The sequence below is a fragment of the Sinohyriopsis cumingii genome, chromosome 12 (assembly GCF_028554795.1).
Source record: "Sinohyriopsis cumingii isolate HCF-2022 chromosome 12, ASM2855479v2, whole genome shotgun sequence".
In the NCBI taxonomy this organism is placed as follows: Eukaryota; Metazoa; Mollusca; class Bivalvia; order Unionida; family Unionidae; genus Sinohyriopsis; species Sinohyriopsis cumingii.
This window is the reverse complement of record NC_142972.1, coordinates 24,426,826-24,447,608: the sequence shown is the minus strand read 5'-3', so window position 1 is coordinate 24,447,608 and position 20,783 is coordinate 24,426,826. Positions and strand designations below refer to the sequence as shown.

Below are 20,783 nucleotides of genomic sequence, written 5' to 3'. Positions count from 1 at the left end.
AATGATCTGTAGATTAAAGTTTGCTGGTTCCTTGAAGTCATGGACAGAACAGAAAGCTTAAACCCAGATCTGTCATTGCATGAAAGTCCAGTAAATGGTTCCTAGAAGTCATCAATAGAATGAAGAACATAGATTCGGATCTGCTATTGTATAATAGTTGTGTAGATGGTTCTTTGAAGTCATTGATACAATCAAGAGCATAGACCCAGATCTGCTATCATATAATCCAGTAAATGGTTCCTTGAAGTACCTAATACAGTGAACAGCATAGACCCAGATCTGTCTTACATTATAGTCCAGTAAATGGTTCGTTGAAGTCATCAGTGGAATGAGGAACATAGACCTGGATCTGCAGTTGCACCCTAGACCCAGATCTGTTGTTGCATACTAAACCCAGATCTGCTGTTGCATACTAGACCCAGATTTGCTATTGCATTAGACCCTAATCTACTGTTGCATACGAAACCCAGATCTGCACTGCATACTAGACCCAGTTCTGCTGTTACAATCTAGACCCAGATTTGCTATTGCATTTGACCCAGATCTGCTGTTGCATACTAGACCCAGATCTACTGTTGCATACTAGACCCAGATCTGCACTGCATACTTGACCCAGATCTGCATTTCATACTAGACCCATTTCTGCTGTTACAATCTAGACCCAGATTTGCTATTGCATTTGACCCAGATCTACTGTTGCATACTAGACCCAGATCTGCATTGCATACTTGACCCAGATCTGCATTTCATACTAGATCCAGTTCTGCTATTACAATCTAGACCCAGATTTGCTATTGCTTTATACCCCGATCTGCTGTTGCACACTAGACCCAGATCTACTGTTGCATACTACATCAAGATCTGCATTGCATACTAGACCCAGATCTACTGTTGCATACTAGACCCAGATCTACTGTTGCATACTAGACCCAGATCTACTATTGCAGTCTAGACCCAGATCTGTTCTTGCATACTATTTATGTAGATCACAGCTGTTTTCTTGAAGTCATTAGTAGAATGAACAAAATAGACCTTGATCTGCAATTCTGCATAATACACTGTAAATCATAATCTACTGTTCAGGCTATCAGTGGAATGAAGATCATAGATCCCAGTCTGTCCATATATTATGCAGTAATTAATCTGATCATATGCAGTTTACTTTTTGGTGTATAATTAACACAGATATGGTATATAATTGCATTGTTCTACACTTTGTCTCAAGACAGCTCTTATTGTTTTTATCAGATTCTTAAATAAGTTTATTTTCATTTTTTTGTTGTTGTTTGTTTTTCATATTGACTTTTTATTTGTGTGACTTTTAATTGGAACAATTTAAATGATGTTTTATTACTCTTGCAGACATTATTTGTTGAACAAGATGAAATTGATTGAAGTGTTCTTAATTAAGAAGAGTTTTAAGTGTTGAATGGGTCTTATTCCTAACTTAATTAGTATTTCATAGAATGCCACAGTTCTTATAATTTTATTATTATGTACAGTAACTCTGTTGCTTTTTTAGACATCATGCTACATGTCTGCGGCATGATGCCCCAGTGCTAGACATCACTATAAACTGCCACACTGCAGATATCGTAGTGATATGACATAAAAATTGTTAAAGCTATGTTAAAAATCCAAATCACAAGCACACACACTTGTTAGTCATTTAAAAAAAAATAAGTTCACAGTAGATAATGTAATAGTTTTGATTTTCTGCATGATCAGTCAAGTTTCCTACATCCAGTTTTATCAAGCTTCGTAGGTGAACTATACTTGGATGCAGGCAACTCACTTTTTATATGAAATTCAAAAGGTCAATGTAACATTAATGGCTACTGTGATTATAGTGTTTTGTCATTTGACAGGGTTACAAGGAGTGGATCTAGGTAATTACCTCATTAAGAAAGTGGTGAGATCCCTGCAAGCAGAGTTTCCCCGAATCTACCAGTTCTCCAGTATGTCTCCTATACCAGGCTTCCGGGACTGGCTTGTAACAGAAATTAACAGGGAACTACATCTCAAAGGTAACAGTATCTATTAATGTTTTCACAGTAGTTGGATTGTGTCATAAATGTGTACTTGTAAGTACAAACTGTTCTGATGTATCTATCTAGCACAGGCAGTCCACTGCACAAGCTCTTGTGTTGTTGAGAAGTATGATTTAATGAATAGAATGCAGCTGGTTTGTATGTTAACTACAAAGCATTGACAAATGTATTGTTTTCTAAGTAATGGCATTGGTACACAGTATGTTAGTGGTAAAGATGTTAGCATTGTTTATTGCAGACTAAATGAAACATCTAAGAAAATAGGAATGATAAAAAGGGTTGAGGTTTTATGTCGGATTGGCTTATTCTAAAAAGGTCCAATACAGTTTTTTTTAATATCAGCATTACACATACCTGCTACTATTGCATCACTTTTCTTTTATGGAACTGACAGTCTCTCATTAAAAATCTACATAAATACTTCCTCCCATTAGGATTGGAAGTTTCTGAAACTAAAAAGAACAATATTCTGGTCTGACTCCTGCATCATTGTCCACATACAGGATATTATCCTCTTTTTCATGGATGATGTACATGCTAGATGTTTGCAAATTTGATCATTGAAAATTGCCTTTATATATGGTTTTAATACAAATTTTGACATTCCACCTGTCTTTTGTTTTTAACTGAGAGTTAATCTCCTCAGTCCTTGCCACATGCCAGTATGATCTATTTTGCAATTTTATGGAGTTTTTCTTGCCTTGCTTGGTATGCAGTCCTTTAGTTAATTGTATCCACGTTCACTGTTTCAGTGCAAGGATTAGTATTGATTTGTCTTTCTTTGTTCTGGATTGTTATCTTTTTTCCATAACATTTCTCTTTGAGAGTATAATATTGTGGGAAAGGATAAGTATTGATTTGTCTTTGTTCTGGATTATTATTTTTTTTTCCATAACATTTCTCTTTGAAAGTATAATATTGTGGGTTTGGATAAGTATTGATTTGTCTTTGTTCTGGATTATTATTTTTTTCCATAACATTTCTCTTTGAGAGTATAATATTGTGGGTTTGGATAAGTATTGATTTGTCTTTGTTCTGAATTGTTATTTTTTTCCATAACATTTCTCTTTGAGAGTATAATATTGTGGGTTTGGATAAGTATTGATTTGTCTTTGTTCTGAATTGTTATTTTTTTCCATAACATTTCTCTTTGAGAGTATAATATTGTGGGAAAGGATAAGTATTGATTTGTCTTTGTTCTGGATTATTATTTTTTTTTCCATAACATTTCTCTTTGAAAGTATAATATTGTGGGTTTGGATAAGTATTGATTTGTCTTTGTTCTGGATTATTATTTTTTTCCATAACATTTCTCTTTGAGAGTATAATATTGTGGGTTTGGATAAGTATTGATTTGTCTTTGTTCTGAATTGTTATTTTTTTCCATAACATTTCTCTTTGAGAGTATAATATTGTGGGAAAGGATAAGTATTGATTTGTCTTTGTTCTGGATTATTATTTTTTTTTCCATAACATTTCTCTTTGAGAGTATAATATTGTGGATTTGGATAAGTATTGATTTGTCTTTGTTCTGAATTGTTATTTTTTTCCATAACATTTCTCTTTGAAAGTATAATATTGTGGATTTGGATAAGTATTGATTTGTCTTTGTTCTGAATTGTTATTTTTTTCCATAACATTTCTCTTTGAAAGTATAATATTGTGGATTTGGATAAGTATTGATTTGTCTTTGTTCTGAATTGTTATTTTTTTCCATAACATTTCTCTTTGAGAGTATAATATTGTGGGTTTGGATAAGTATTGATTTGTCTTTGTTCTGAATTGTTATTTTTTTCCATAACATTTCTCTTTGAGAGTATAATATTGTGGGAAAGGATAAGTATTGATTTGTCTTTGTTCTGGATTATTATTTTTTTTTCCATAACATTTCTCTTTGAGAGTATAATATTGTGGATTTGGATAAGTATTGATTTGTCTTTGTTCTGGATTATTATTTTTTTTTCCATAACATTTCTCTTTGAGAGTATAATATTGTGGGAAAGGATAAGTATTGATTTGTCTTTGTTCTGGATTGTTATTTTTTTCCATAACATTTCTCTTTGAGAGTATAATATTGTGGGAAAGGATAAGTATTGATTTGTCTTTGTTCTGGATTATTATTTTTTTTTCCATAACATTTCTCTTTGAGAGTATAATATTGTGGGTTTGGATAAGTATTGATTTGTCTTTGTTCTGAATTGTTATTTTTTTCCATAACATTTCTCTTTGAAAGTATAATATTGTGGGTTTGGATAAGTATTGATTTGTCTTTGTTCTGAATTGTTATTTTTTTCCATAACATTTCTCTTTGAAAGTATAATATTGTGGGAAAGGATAAGCGTAATAAGGTTCTTGTTGACACTTTCCTCATCTGTTTAACATTTATAGGGTGTGCATGAATGGTTGTTATCTAATCTGTTGTCTTTGGAGTGATGAAGGTAATAGCACTTACGAGGGTAGGAAAAAAGATTGTTCTGAGACTTTTGTAGTTAGGAAATCTTATAAGGCCCCAAGGATCCCTGAATCAGAATCCCATTGTTTATGATTATCCTCTGTCCCTTGTAAATACTGAAGAACACAGGAGATTGGATCACATCTCCTGGTGAGGGAGGAGCAGAATGCTGTCAAGGTCACTTGCCCAGGTTAATGTGCTTCATGACTCACATTTTCCTGACATGAATGAGCAGCAATTTCATTCTGACATGTCTACTGCTAACTTGTCTATCAGATCATCACTGGACTGGTCTTTGTCTGGTGACTGGTCACCAGACACTAGTTATCCACTGGTCACCAATCAGTGGTATGGGGACAGGGATCAGATTGATATACCCCCACAAGTTTCTATGCTACCAGCCAGTCCTGATGAGGATAGTCAGCTGGTACTCACCAGACTTGGGATAGGATCAAAATGGTATCCCTCATTCCCTATGCTCACTTTTAACCCATATACGTTGTGGGGACACCCCTTTCCAGTAAGTGAGTCAGGCAGTTTTTCGAACTCTACAGGAGTGTGTCAACCTCATAAGGAGTGGTTCCTTGATGGTCTTATCAGACAATACATCAGTAGTATCATACCTCAGGCAGCACATGCTCCTTCACTTTATGTGGAAGACTTGAACCTCCTTCACTTGGCAACCTTGGAGATCACTCTCCGAGTGTTCCACATTTTGGGCAAGAAGAATATTCTGGAGGACAGCATGTCCAGAAAGGCTATGTGGTCCTCATGGAATGGTCTCTGCATAACAGTTACCTTTCCAACTGGGGGTATGCCCATTGGTGGACTTGTTTGTGACAAGGATGAATAACAAACTCCCCTTTTATGTCTCCCCAGTTCCAGATAAGAGGGTCTGGGCTGTTGTCACACTGAGTTAAAAGTGTTAAAAGTGTGATCATCTGTTTGTGTATGCCTTCCCACCTTTCAGAATGATTCCACTCTTGCTCCACCAAATCAGGATCTCCACTGATTGTCTTGGTAGCAATTCCTTGACCCACTTGATCAATTGGTTGATGGGCTCAGGAGCTTACCTCAGAAGAGGGACCTGCTGTTACAGTATAGGGGGTCTCTACTCCACAACAATTTTCAGATTTTCCACCTTCAGGCTTTGTTCATCTCAAGCAAGCAAGATTGCCAACTTCATCATCCAGGCTAGTAGGTAGTCCACTTCCAAGGTCTACAATACAGAGTGAAGAATCTTATGTTATTGATGCAGTAGCAAATGTGTTGATCCTAGGTGGCCCCCACTGAGTGCAGTTGCTAATTTTTCTTCTCGGTCTGTTCAGGCAGAGAGAATGTTCAGTGTTTACCATTAATAGCTACAGGTTGGACTCTCATCTTTTGGATCTCATCAAGGATATTGAGCTTCAGGGTATGATATCTCACTCACTAATACCTCAATGGAATCTCTGGTGGATTCTTTTGGCAATGTCAAAACCCACTTATGAATCTTTGAGTTAAGCTTCCTTGGAGAACTTAACTGTAAAAATGTTTTCCTGCTTTCCATGACATCTTTGAGGAGGAGGAATGAGTTTCAGATGGAAAGCATATTTTTGATGGGCCACACAGTAATAACACAGCATGTGGCTCAAGCTATTACCAGCTTACAATAGTGAAGACTCCTACTGTAAGAGCAAGTACAATAGTTTTTTACCAGAATTTTTGTGAACATCAGCCTACCCCCAACTGGTAAATTCAGCATCACAGTAGTGGTAAGTAATGTATGGGAATTTTCAGCCACCACTTAAAAACAAAAACAAAATATGTAATTGAGTCATAATTAAACCAGTCATTAGTTAAATTTAATGAGCTCATGCAATGATTATTGGTGGTTGCATATCCTTCATTGAGTTTAGATATAGTTGTTGTATGGATCATTAGGGTTGCATACCCTTCACTGAGTTGAGATATAGTTGTTGTATGGATCATTAGGGTTGCATACCCTTCATTGAGTTGAGATATAGTTATTGTATGGATCATTAGGGTGCTTGCCCTAAACCTGTTTATATGGTCAATCCAAGAACTCGGGTAATAGGATTGGTACAGTAGACTGGTTACACCTTAGTCCAATCCTCATCTGTATCTTTTCTTATATGGAAATAAGACCATTCTAGCAACACACTGTACCATTACATTGGATGCATTGTGTGATCTCAGTACCTGTTAGAGAAAAATTTTAAAGGTTATTTTCCCCAGTTCATCTTTGATAGGATAATTTAATAAAAATGTATTGTTATAAATGTTTGCATGGTGTTCAGCATTATCTATCTCACCTTAGTGGTTAATTTTCTAACAGATCTTGCTTGATACTTAGACATCTGCTGACATTTGGGGTAATTTTCAAACACAGAATCTCATTATCTGGGCACCCTTGACAATGACTGCATTAAATATATGGTCCATAGTTGGATTACACTGAAAATAGACACTATTGTACCAACCAGACGTAAGCAGGGCTCAGGAATTTTACGAATTGGAGATCCAAACAGCATGTATCAGTTATCAATTACATTTGCCTATTTGTCAGTCCAGAACATGTTGCAAAGGAATTCAGGCTACAGATGCAAACTTTGTACTTGATGGGTTCAGATCATGAAAATATTATATTGAGAGTGATGACAGCATGTTGGGTGCCAGTAGTTTTTTAATAAGAGCAAGTAATATTTTGTGATAAGTGTAGTGTGTCAAGTAAAGTGATGACATGGATAGATATCTGTGTTTTCCTTTACCCTTGTTTATGCATCACAGACCCCCAGATTATTTATTTCACACCTGTTTCTGGTGCCATGAGGAGTTTTGGCTTTCAATCTTGCACCCATAGGGAAAACACTCATCTTTTGTAACACACTCATCCCAAGCAGGTATACATGGAAACAAACTTCCCCTGAGATCTGTATAAGTGGATTTAAAAAATTTTTAAAATATCAGTCTTGTTTTTTGTATAAAAGTTTATCATTTTTTGAGCTTCTTATCAAAATTTAAAACAACTCTTTTTTTTAAACCTTACTTCATTTGAACATATGCAGTTAAGCAGAGTAAAAATAACATTTAATCAGTAAATTTAAATTAGTTACATGAGAAAGGAGCAGCCATGGTGATTTTAAATGTGGATATTGTAACATCAACATCGTCTCTTTTCAACATTGATTTATATGTACCAAATGTTTGTAAGGAACGAAGCCAAGTGAGTAAACAATCAAGTGACAACACTGAGTTATATGTACCAAATGTTCATACAGAGTATCATTAGAAATCTTTTGCTTATGCCAATACACTGTTCCGGAATGGTTTGCAGCATGTATAGTAAACAAGCACCTGATAATTCAGCACTTAAATACTGTTTTGTTTTTATGACTGCATAATTTGTACGTTGAGCTGTGACATATCTCTATGATACCAGTATGTTGACCTTGTAAAAATTGTATTAACTTCTTTTAAAGCTGCATTTTTTTTTGCAAGAGATCTTAACCTTGTAGATTCTTTTCTAACAATGCAGATACCTTATATCCTAATGTATAAGTCCAATACTTTAGGAAAAAATGCATTGTTAATGCAGATTGTCAAAGACAAGATTACATATTGAATCTGAAACCCCAGGACCTCCTGTACTCAGGGTACCTGCCACAAATTTTAAGAAAAAGATTCCTGACCTTCTCCAAACTAAAAATTAAAAATGTCCAAACCTATCAGTAACTCCTCAAGAGGTCAGAATCCATACACAAAAATTTCTCCTGAATGCTAAAGTGCAGTCACTTTACTGGTTTCCAACTAAAACAGTTGTAATAATGAAAATTTAACTTTTTTTCAAGACTTTTGCATTATTTTTCAAATCTTCTAATCAATAACAAGATTTTCCAATATGGCTGGACTTATGGGTCAACTTATATGTGGGTCATGCAATTTTTTAAGTTTTATCGATTCAGTTTGAGGGGTCAGCTTATATGCAAACATGCTTATGCACAAGTATATACGGTTTTTGTTTTAATTTCAGTGTCTGTAATGTAAATTAGCTGTTAACTTATTATGTCACCCTGGATAAGTAAAGGACATTATTATTGATATTATTATTATTATTATTATTATCATCATCATTATTATTATTATTATTATTATTATTAGTGGTATCAATAATGTTGGGATGATGCATAAATGTCTTTATTATGGGTCCTGTACAATATTATAACGCATAGTTTGAAGATAAGGTACAGGGTGTAATTTTATATTGAGTTGATGTTGTTGTCAAGGGTGTGGTACCTTTTAAAAATGATTGGATGGAAATGTGAACTTCATTTGTGTTGGCAAAATGTATCAGGCTAGATTAAATCTCCAGTGTCAGTTTGTATAGTTAGTACATTTTGTTAAAAAGTCCATTTCACAATCTTTCACATGTCAAACATTTTTGTTTTGTAATCATCCATTGTAATCTAGGAAGTCTTTTTAGCTCAGTTGGTGGTGTGACAGGCGTGTAATCAAAGGTTTTTAAGTTTGATATCTGCCCAGGACAACCCAGGTCAGCTGCCTTGGTTTGTTCTTTGGAAACATGCTTAGCTTCCATTTCCTCAGCATGATCTGGCCAGTAATGTGTTGAAAATGCCATTTCAAACCAACCAGGTAATTTGCAGTCTACAGCCATCTTGGTGTTAATATCATTACAGAGTTTGAACTTCATTGTAAATGTAAGATTTCAGATAATACTTTCAACTTAATGCTTTTTTCAGGCATTGGAGAATTAAAAGAATCCACCAATATATTGAAAGAAGAGGATATTCCTAGCCTAAATGTGTTCAAGGACCATGACAATCAAGACCCATTAGAAATATTTAAAAAGATTGTGCAGTCAAACAATTGGCTAACTTCACCCGAGACTGTCAAGCCATTACTTATGAGGCTGTGTGCCAGATACCTTTACTTAGAGAAACGAAGGAATTATGCTTTAAATCCTGTTGGTAAGTAAGATGATGTACTTTCTTATTATCATAGTGAGAAAATTTTGCAAAATTCTTAATCAGCTTTGTTTTTTATTATTGCTGAATCAATATTTGTGGCAAGCAATATATATCAGACACTTTTCCACTGCCAGTGGTATCAACATTTTGCTAAGTTTTGGTCAAGTTTTCCAGCTATGCTGTAATCATGAACTCATGGCCTTGTTTCATTTTATTTATCCACATAAATTATGGCCATATATGGTTGAGTAAAAAAGAAATAAAGAACAAAATAATTCACACTGAGTTTTAGGTCACTGGTTTCACATATATACAGTAAAAGTTACTTAGATCTTGGGACCTCTGACTTGAACGAGTCGGCTAAATACGACCCATGACCTGGTCTTATCACTTAAATTACTTCATAGGGCCGAGTGGTCTAACATACTCCCCATTACGGATCACTGCCATCTCACCTCTGTCTGCATGGGTTCGAGTCTCGGATTCAGCCAATGTGGGTATGTGAGAAAGCTTGCCAGTAGCTTCTCGTGGGTCAGTGGTTCTTGCCAAAGGTTTTACCGGGTTCTTCCTCCACCATTAATATTGGCCGCCATGTATAGCCTATCGTGTGCTGAAAAAATGGTGTTAAACCCTACAACAACAACAACAACAACATCATCAGGTGTGACTTTAAAAATCACTTATTCAGCCTTTGTCTAGGAGGAAGTTGCCCATGCCTGGATTAGAAAAGCTGAATGACTTGCTAAATGTGCAACGGATCCATGTGATTGTTGCTTTGTTTTAATGATACATTCAGCATTGTAACTATAGTATGCAACGGAAGTAGCTTTTGCAGGAACACTTGGGCAGGCGCCAAACCTATGAAATTTGGATTACAAGTCTAACATTCTACAAGGGTTCCTTGAAACAAACCAAAGGGAGTTTAAATTAGTATAGACTGTACATTTGTTGTAAATTTCAGTAGATAATCTAGTATTAGGTAGCTGCCTATTGCATATTCTTTGAAACAATTGAGTGTAACAATACAGAAAATACTTCTGCAGTTCAGAGATCAAATCATTTTTGGCACTCAATCATGTTATCACAGAAACACTTGCAGACATAGCTGTGATGTATTTGTATTTGGCTACAAGAGGGCATATTGCATTTATGATGATCACACTGAAACACTTGCAGACATAGCTGTGATGGTAGTTGTATTTGGCTACTAGAGGGCACATTGCATTTATGATGATCACACTAAAACGCTTGCAGACATAGCTGTGATGGTAGTTGTATTTGGCTACAAGGGGGCATATTGCATTTATGATGATCACACTGAAACACTTGCAGACATAGCTGTGATGGTAGTTGTATTTGGCTACAAGGGGGCATATTGCATTTATGATTATCACACTGAAATGCTTGTAGACATAGCTGTGATGGTAGTTTTGTTTGGCTACAAGAGGGCATATTGCATTTATGATTATCACACTGAAATGCTTGTAGACATAGCTGTGATGGTAGTTTTGTTTGGCTACAAGGGGGCATATTGCATTTATGGTGATCACAATGAAACACTTGCAGACATAGCTGTGATGGTAGTTGTATTTGGCTACAAGAGGGCATATTGCATTTATGATGATCACAGTGAAACAATTACAGACATAGCTGTGATGGTAGTTGTATTTGGTTACAAGAGGGCATATTGCATTTATGATGATCACACTGAAACACTTGCAGACATTGCTGTGATGTTAGTTGTGTTTGGCTACAAGGGGGCTTATTGCATTTATAATGGTCACAGTGAAACACTTGCAGACATAGCTGTGATGGTAGTTGTATTTGGTTACAAGGGGGCATATTGCATTTATTATTATAACACTGAAATGCTTGTAGACATAGCTGTGATGGTAGTTGTATTTGGTTACAAGAGGGCATATTGCATTTATGATGATCACACTGAAACACTTGCAGACATTGCTGTGATGTTAGTTGTGTTTGGCTACAAGGGGGCTTATTGCATTTATAATGGTCACAGTGAAACACTTGCAGACATAGCTGTGATGGTAGTTGTATTTGGCTACAAGAGGACATATTGCATTTATGATGATCAGACTGAAATGCTTGTAGACATAGCTGTGATGGTAGTTGTATTTGGCTGCAAGGGGGCATATTGCATTTATGATGATCACAGTGAAACACTTGCAGACATAGCTGTGATGGTAGTTGTATTTGGCTACAAGGGGGCATATTGCATTTATGATGATCACACTGAAACAATTGGAGACATAGCTGTGATGGTAGTTGTATTTGGCTACAAGGGAGCATATTGCATTTATGATGATCACAGTGAAACAATTACAGACATAGCTGTGATGGTAGTTGTATTTGGCTGCAAGGGGGCATATTGCATTTATGATGATCATAGTGAAACACTTGCAGACATAGCTGTGATGGTAGTTGTATTTGGCTACAAGGGAGCATATTGCATTTATGATGATCACAGTGAAACAATTACAGACATAGCTGTGATGGTAGTTGTATTTGGCTACAAGGGAGCATATTGCATTTATGATGATCACAGTGAAACAATTACAGACATAGCTGTGATGGTAGTTGTATTTGGCTACAAGGGGGCATATTGCATTTATGATGATCACACTGAAACACTTGCAGACATAGCTGTGATGGTAGTTGTATTTGGCTACAAGGGAGCATATTGCATTTATGATGATCACACTAAACACTTGCAGACATAGCTGTGATGGTAGTTGTATTTGGCTACAAGAGGGCATATTGCATTTATGATGATCACAGTGAAACACTAGCAGACATAGCTGTGATGGTAGTTGTATTTGGCTACAAGGGGGCATATTGCATTTATGATTATCACACTGAAATGCTTGTAGACATAGCTGTGATGGTAGTTTTGTTTGGCTACAAGGGGGCATATTGCATTTATGATGATCACAGTGAAACAATTGAAGACATAGCTGTGATGGTAGTTGTATTTGGCTACAAGGGGGCATATTGCATTTATGATGATCACAGTGAAACAATTGCAGACATAGCTGTGATGGTAGTTGTATTTGGCTACAAGGGGGCATATTGCATTTCTGATGATCACAGTGAAACACTTGCAGACATAGCTGTGATGGTAGTTGTATTTGGCTACAAGGGAGCATATTGCATTTATGATGATCACAGTGAAACAATTACAGACATAGCTGTGATGGTAGTTGTATTTGGCTACAAGAGGGCCTATTGCATTTATGACGATCACACTGCAATTCTTGTAGACAGAGCTGTGATGGTAGTTTTGTTTGGCTACAAGGGGGCATATTGCATTTATGATGATCACACTGAAATTCTTGTAGACAGAGCTGTGATGGTAGTTTTGTTTGGCTACAAGGGGGCATATTGCATTTATGATGATCACAATGAAACACTTTGCAGACATAGCTGTGATGGTAGTTGTATTTGGCTACAAGGGGGCATATTGCATTTATGATCATCACACTGAAATGCTTGTAGACATAGCTGTAATGGTAGTTTTGTTTGGCTACAAGGGGGCATATTGCATTTATGATGATCACAATGAAACACTTTGCAGACATAGCTGTGATGGTAGTTGTATTTGGCTACAACGGGGCATATTGCATTTATGATTATCACACTGAAACACTTGCAGACATAGCTGTGATGGTAGTTGTATTTGGCTACAAGAGGGCATATTGCATTTATGATGATCACAATGAAACGCTTACAGACATAGTTGTGATGGTAGTTGTATTTGGCTACAAGAGGGCATATTGCATTTATGATTATCACACTGAAACACTTGCAGACATAGCTGTGATGGTAGTTGTATTTGGCTACAAGGGGGCATATTGCATTTATGATGCTCACAGTGAAACAATTACAGACATAGCTGTGATGGTAGTTGTATTTGGCTACAAGAGGGCATATTGCATTTATGATGATCACAATGAAACGCTTACAGACATAGTTGTGATGGTAGTTGTATTTGGCTACAAGAGGGCATATTGCATTTATGATTATCACACTGAAATGCTTGTAGACATAGCTGTGATGGTAGTTGTATTTGGCTACAAGAGGGCATATTGCATTTATGATGATCACACTGAAATGCTTGTAGACATAGCTGTGATGGTAGTTGTGTTTGGCTACAAGGGGGCTTATTGCATTTATAATGGTCACAGTGAAACACTTGCAGACATAGCTGTGATGGTAGTTGTGTTTGGCCACAAGGGGGCTTATTGCATTTATAATGGTCACAGTGAAACACTTGCAGACATAGCTGTGATGGTATTTGTATTTGGCTACAAGGGGGCATATTGCATTTATGATGATCACAATGAAACAATTGAAGACATAGCTGTGATGGTAGTTGTATTTGGCTACAAGGGGGCATATTGCATTTATGATGATCACAGTGAAACAATTGCAGACATAGCTGTGATGGTAGTTGTATTTGGTTACAAGAGGGCATATTGCATTTATAATGGTCACAGTGAAACACTTGCAGACATAGCTGTGATGGTAGTTGTATTTGGTTACAAGAGGGCATATTGCATTTATGATGATCACAATGAAACAATTGAAGACATAGCTGTGATGGTAGTTGTATTTGGCTACAAGGGGGCATATTGCATTTATGATGATCACACTGAAACAATTGCAGACATAGCTGTGATGGTAGTTGTATTTGGTTACAAGAGGGCATATTGCATTTATGGTGATCACAATGAAACGTTTGCAGACATAGCTGTGATGGTAGTTGTATTTGGCTACAAGAGGGCATATTGCATTTATGATGATCACAATGAAACGCTTGCAGACATAGCTGTGATGGTATTTGTATTTGGCTACAAGGGGGCATATTGCATTTATGATGATCAGATTGAAATGCTTGCAGACATAGCTGTGATTGTAGTTGTATTTGGCTACAAGGGGGCATATTGCATTTATGATTATCACACTGAAACACTTGCAGACATAGCTGTGATGGTAGTTGTATTTGGCTACAACGGGGCATATTGTATTTATGATGATCACACTGAAACCTGAACTAAAACCAGAGTTTTGCTTGATGAAACTTATTTAATTGATTTTTATTTATTAAAGCGTTGCTACCAGTAGGCATTAGTGACATTTTCTTTATAAAATTTCTTAGAAAATTTTTACTTATATTGTTCTGAGAATGCTGTTTGAAAAGAATATTTAATAAAATATGACTTCTTATTAAAAGGAAGAGAATTTCATGATGTTAATTCAATTTTCTGCACACTAACCACTATTTTTACCGTGAAACAGGCAATATATGAAGGCTTCATTTCCCAATTTTGATCACAATTTACTTCACATTCAATAAACAATGGTAAATTTTTGAGGTATATTATAGTACCAAAAACCGGGATCGGTGCCTAAGCCATGATTATAAGGGGGTTTGCGAGTTATTGAGGAAATGGTTTATGTATAATGGGATTGGTGCCTAACCCCTCATTATAAGGGGTTTGCGAGTTATTGAGGGAATGTTGTATGTATAATTGGAGATAATGAGAAAAGCATGTGGATATTGTTGCTTTGCTGCAGAATTAAAGTTTTTATGATACTTTTGCAGCAAATTTTCACCTGCAGAATGGGGCAGTCATGTGGCGGTTGAACTGGATGGCAGATACATCTGTACGTGGGCTGGTTAAATCATGTGGCATGATGGTTAATTATCGTTACTTCCTGGATCAGACAGAGGAGAACAGCAAAAAGTACCTGGAGGAATATGTAATTGTTGCCTCCCAGCAAATTATGGACCTAGCCAATTCATGCACAGAGAAAGAGTAAGATTTGAAGTGGTCATAAGGATGTGAAGTAAACATAAAGATATGAAGTGGATGTAAGTTATGAAGCAGACATAAGAAGGTGAAGTGGACAAAAGAATGTGAAGCGGACAAAAGAATGTGAAGCGGACATAAGAATGTGAAGCATTGCATTTTATGAATTGCTGAGAGATTGTGATGGAAAACCATAAACTGTTTGCCATACTGCATTCATTGCATCATTGGACTGTCATAACATCTGTCTTGCAACTTTTCAGATACATGCAGTCTTTTTGGATGGAATAATTATAAAGGGTTGTAACAGAGCTAGATCAAGAAAAAAATGTTATGACAAGAGATGACAGCCTAATAAAAGCAAACATGGAAAGTTAAAAATATATTGAGACCTCTCTTAAGAATTTATCTTAGGAATGGAAGAATTTTATCTGTGTAAGGGAGGTGATAGCTGTGTGTACACTGAAGTGAAGGAAATAACAGATGCACACTCGATATGGAAAGTATTTTCCAAGGAAGGTGACCATAATTATAGATCAGTTTGTATTTAAAAGGGATTCGAGCTTTGACAGAAATGATGCAAAATGTAAAAGATGTGTTCTTAGCTTCAACGTCTATCCTGGCTCAACAGACGTAGTTTGATCTTCTGACTCTATGACATTTAGCAGAGAAATTCAAAATATTGTTCCTGTGATCTCATTTACACAATGGTGTCATGTGACCTTTTGTTTAAGTGTTCAGGGAAACCTGTCAGTAAGACACACAAAGGACAACAAAATTTTGTGTTTGAGCACCTGCTTTGCAATATGAATGCTGTTAGTAAAAGCTTTGAAAACCTTCACATGTTAGAAAGCATCCTACTAACCCAGATTGCTTTCCTAAAAATCTTTGCATTTGGCTTATAGGTAGATGTTAGACAGTAAGGGATCTCAATCCCACTTGGGTCTCATGTTTATTAACATGTTCCTTTTTTATTCAGCATGGTTTCTAAATGGAAATGTGTTTTCAACCTAGCTGTTTAATTAGAATATAGCAATGACAATTTATTATGAATGGCAGCTGTTTAAGTATGCAATGTACTTATCCATTTTCAATTGGTCCCTTTGTGTTATATCATGTATTATGTATATATGTAGCTATATGAGCTGTAAGAACAAAATTTATGTGCAAAAATAATTTTAGTGCACTTTTTTCATATTCTGCATTTCCCCATGACTTCTGGTTAATTGGTCAGACCAGTATTGAATAGAGAATCTTATTTGAGCGATCATTTCAGATGAATATTATGAAAAGTGTTGAATGAACTCCATCTTTTGCAAGCTTTGACAGGCACAAAATGTAACTGTTTCACAAGTTTCATAAATTTCATTTTTTTTTTAAATGAGCAGAGATGTAATATTCTATTGGTCATATGATGGAACAAAAATAATTTTCTATTAAAATAAATCACTAAATACACCTCAGTAACTCTATACACCTCTCTCAGAAACTCCATAAACATCAGCTATGGCATAGATGAGGGCATTTTTAGAGTACAAGAGGTACTCAAACCATGATTAACAGTAGCGGTCATTGCGAGGGGTTGGGGGGATTGGTGTTTTTGTCTTAGTATTGCCACCATTAGGTATATTACAAAATATATGATTCCAATTAAAATGTGGGACTTTTATGACAATTCCAAATTAAAGTACACTAACCAGCATTTTCAACAATAAAACATGCTACATATCGAGCCTTCTCTGCCCACTTTTCGTACAATATTTAAATGTTATGTGAATACGATCCAAAGTTTGGTTTTCCCAGTAAGAAAATTTAATGGTATCCACACTGGCATCCACGTTATAGGCAGATTTACATTGAGGGAGTGGTGCAGTGTACTGAAATGGCTTTAATGTACTGTATGATGCATTAGACATCATTGTTAAGCCTAATACAATGTGATGACATCATAAATTGTTATAAAACATGTGTAATATTGACAAAATATTATATGCATTTTATAGCAAAAATAATACAGTATTTACATGACAAAGTAGAAATTACTTACATAGCTTTATTCATGCATATTTTCACAGAAATAGCTTCATTTATTGGAATTTAAATTGTAAATATTCCAGTCTTAAACTGAATTATTACATGTTTATTATTAAACAATCAGGATTATACTCTTTAAACTAATATTATGCAGTAATAAATACGTCTTTTCCAAAATGATATGAAGCAGTGATTTTAGGATTCATTTTTCCATGTAACTAAAACAAAAGTATTCATTTGCCTGTTCAGTTTCTTTGCTTTGTTTGGTCTTCATTTGTTAACTTTCCTTTAAAAAATGATCCCATGAAGTAATTTTTATGTATGCTTTGCTGTAATTAAGTTGATTGAATGTAGTGAATCATCCTCATGGAATTAATGTGGTTTTGATTTTGTATTGTTCTGCATGCATTTGTCTTAGAGGGGTTTAGAGAAAAGAACATTCAATGAATAAATTAGGTTCAAAGTTATGCTGACAGATAAAGGCTTTTTTTCAGCATCTTTGTAAATTTTTTAATATGCAATGTAAAAATTATTTAATAATACTTCAGTGCAAGTGTGAATATAGTTGCACCAGATGTTTTTAAAGCTATTTTACAAAATCACTGCCATTGTTTTTAACCAATCCAGAAGGCAAGAAAGCTTATGGTATGGCCCAGTCTACAGTGTGTCAACAGTATTGCCTTGGCTAATCTAATAAAGAGTTGGCCAAAATACAATCGTGGCCCAGTCTACTGTGTGTCAACAGTAATTCCTGGTTTAATCTATTAATGAGTTGGCCAAACACAAGCATGGACCAGTCTGCAGTGTGTCAACAGTAATTCCTGGTTTAATCTAACCATGGTCTGTCTACTCTGTGTCAACAATCTTTCCAGGTTTAATGTCATAAAGAGTTGGCCAAAAACAAACAACTATGCATGATGATAGCAATTACCATTTCCATTTAATCAGAATTTTTACTAATCATCCAAAAAGTCTTACAACCACCCTTTTTAAATAGAAATGAAAGATATTAATATACCTCTTTTATCTTGCCTAACTTTGATTTAGTCCTAAATAGGCCAAAGACCTTTGAGAACTGTTATATTAATGTAGACCATAGATAATGAGTTATATGTATTTATTTTTCACTGCATACTTTACTCATTGTAATACTCACACTGTTTAAATTAGTATCATTAGTGTAAATTTCATGAGGTTAAAGTGCACCACAGTAACCTCACAGCAGTGATGTCCAAATCTTCATCCCCATCACCTGTGTATACATTCTTGAAGAGTTAGCTCCATTTGGCTTTATTGTGAGCTCCTCACTTTGGAGGTACATTTTTTCTCCCAACATGGTTGCACTGAATAAAATACATACAATGTCCGTTTTGGAGATTAATTTAGCCTTCAAAAATAAGGTGCAAGGCAGCAGGTATTTATATAAAAAAAACTTTATCAGTTGCAATACTTCACATAAGGACTAATTTGTATCTTCTTATTACTAACAAATCAAATTCTGTTTTAGTTTTCAGGGTAACAAAATGGCAGGGCAGTGGTAGTACATTCACTTTGCACATTTGTGGTTTCAAGTTCAGTGCTCTGTTCCATCATTATCAAGATCATTTCATTGCCCTCCAAGATAATTGTTATTTCTGGGTTCTTCAGTCCCTACCAAGACATAAAGACCTTGGCAATATCTAAGATATTCAAGATGATTGGTAATTTCGGAGTTTTTCATTCCTTACAAACTCTAATCAATATGAACTTATGAAACCCATCTCATGGCCATATCTCAGACATCCATTATGATTGCTTATTTCTTGGTTCTATCATTAATATGAGTTCATGAAGACCATCTTATGGTAATATCTCATACATCAAAGATGATCGCTTATTTCTGGTTTCTCCAGTCCTTACCAACAAACAATTCTCCAGTCCTTACCAACAAACAATTCTCCAGTCCTTACCAACTAATAAAGACCATTTCATGGCAGTATCTCAGACAGCCAAAATGACTGCTTTTTACCTGGTTTCTCCAGTCCTGACCAGCTCATAAAGCTCATCTCATGACCATATCTCAAACATCCATTGCTTTTTTATGGGTTCACCAATCGGTATGAACTCATGAAGACCGTCTTATGTTTGTATCTCAGACATCAAAGATGATCGCTTTTTTCTGGGTTCTCCAGTCCCTACCAGCTCATAAAGCACATATCATGCCCATATCTTGGACACCCAAGATGATTGCATTTTTTCTGGGTTCTCCAGTCCCTACCATGTCGTAAAAACGATCTCTTGGCAATCTCTCAGATGTAAAAGATGATATGTGACTTTAGGCTTCTCCAGTCTGTAGCAAATCATAAGGACCATCATATGACAGTATCAGACAAAATAGAACTTTCTGTGTGTTGTGAGAACATGTACCATGAAAATGAGAAAAATAATACAAGTTAACTAGGACAGTTTTGTGTTAAACTCTGAGATGTTTAAATCCATGAATTTCAGATTAACAGATTTACCATCGGATGTGAAGTTTGAAGACATTTCACCCTGCAATATAGAAATTTGATATGGTAAATTTTGGATTGAACAGCGTCAGTATTCCTTTGTGCCATATTTATTCTGGCTTTGTTGTCATGTTTATCCTAAAACCCAGTAAATGTCAAGCTAGAATTGTTTATTTGTGGTAGGTATAGCAAACCAGGTGAGCACAATTGCAGTATTTATATTGTTGTATAAAATGAAATAAATTTTTTACATGTGGTGGTTATTTTTCTCTATAACTTGAATCCAGAGCCCAACATTATTTTTAAGTTCTGAAGGAGTTTAAGTATATTGCCTTCTAAAGTAATGGAATAGATATATGCAGATCTGACAGTAGACCACCTTGTCAAAGGTAGGTGACTGTGACCTAGTTTTCATGTTTCAGAGAAACACATTTTTCAAGTTCGATCAAGTTTCTCACACACTCGTACAGTCAAGAATGCATCCTGAGGTGTATTACACTATCATATAAAAGCCGGTCACCTTGACCTACTTTTACACTTAAGTAACCTTTAAAGTTTGCTTCTGCTTCTTGGACTCTGTTACTGATACAGCCATTAAAAGTTTGATGATGGACAGTTCTTAGCCAAATTCTGATTATATCGTCTTTCATCTGCTTTAAACTGGTTAATTGGTGTTTCAGAACTTTTAAGCTATCAATGGGCAATCTGACTCTTTTTTTTTTAAATCCTAGGCTACTTATTCCTATCCAGAATTTGCTGATAAATTATGCTCCACCAGCCCAGCATTTTTTAAAATAATTTATGAAGGCCACAGGCTTTGTGTTTTTTCAGTAATTTTTAAAGGACCAAAGACACTGCTTTTTTAAATTAAATTTTGAGAACCAGTGGCTCAGAATTTTAATCATAGTTTTCTAAGTCCACTGTTCCAGCATTTT

At 35.5% G+C, this 20,783-nt stretch overlaps 1 protein-coding gene across 5 annotated transcripts in view; it reads left to right on the top strand.

Annotated features, from left to right (window-relative positions):
* Positions 1-20,104, top strand: part of LOC149786111 (malonyl-CoA decarboxylase, mitochondrial-like) — a 69,372-nt gene extending 49,268 nt beyond the window's left edge. For all 5 annotated transcript variants that reach the window (XM_089976429.1, XM_089976433.1, XM_089976432.1 and 2 more), the window contains exons 8-10: positions 1,869-2,027; positions 9,264-9,491; positions 15,118-20,104. In XM_089976429.1, the coding sequence (XP_089832555.1) occupies positions 1,869-2,027; positions 9,264-9,491; positions 15,118-15,335 (605 nt within the window). In that variant the 3' untranslated portion in view covers positions 15,336-20,104. The remainder of the gene's footprint in view (positions 1-1,868; positions 2,028-9,263; positions 9,492-15,117) is intronic.
* Positions 20,105-20,783: the final 679 nt, after the last annotated feature.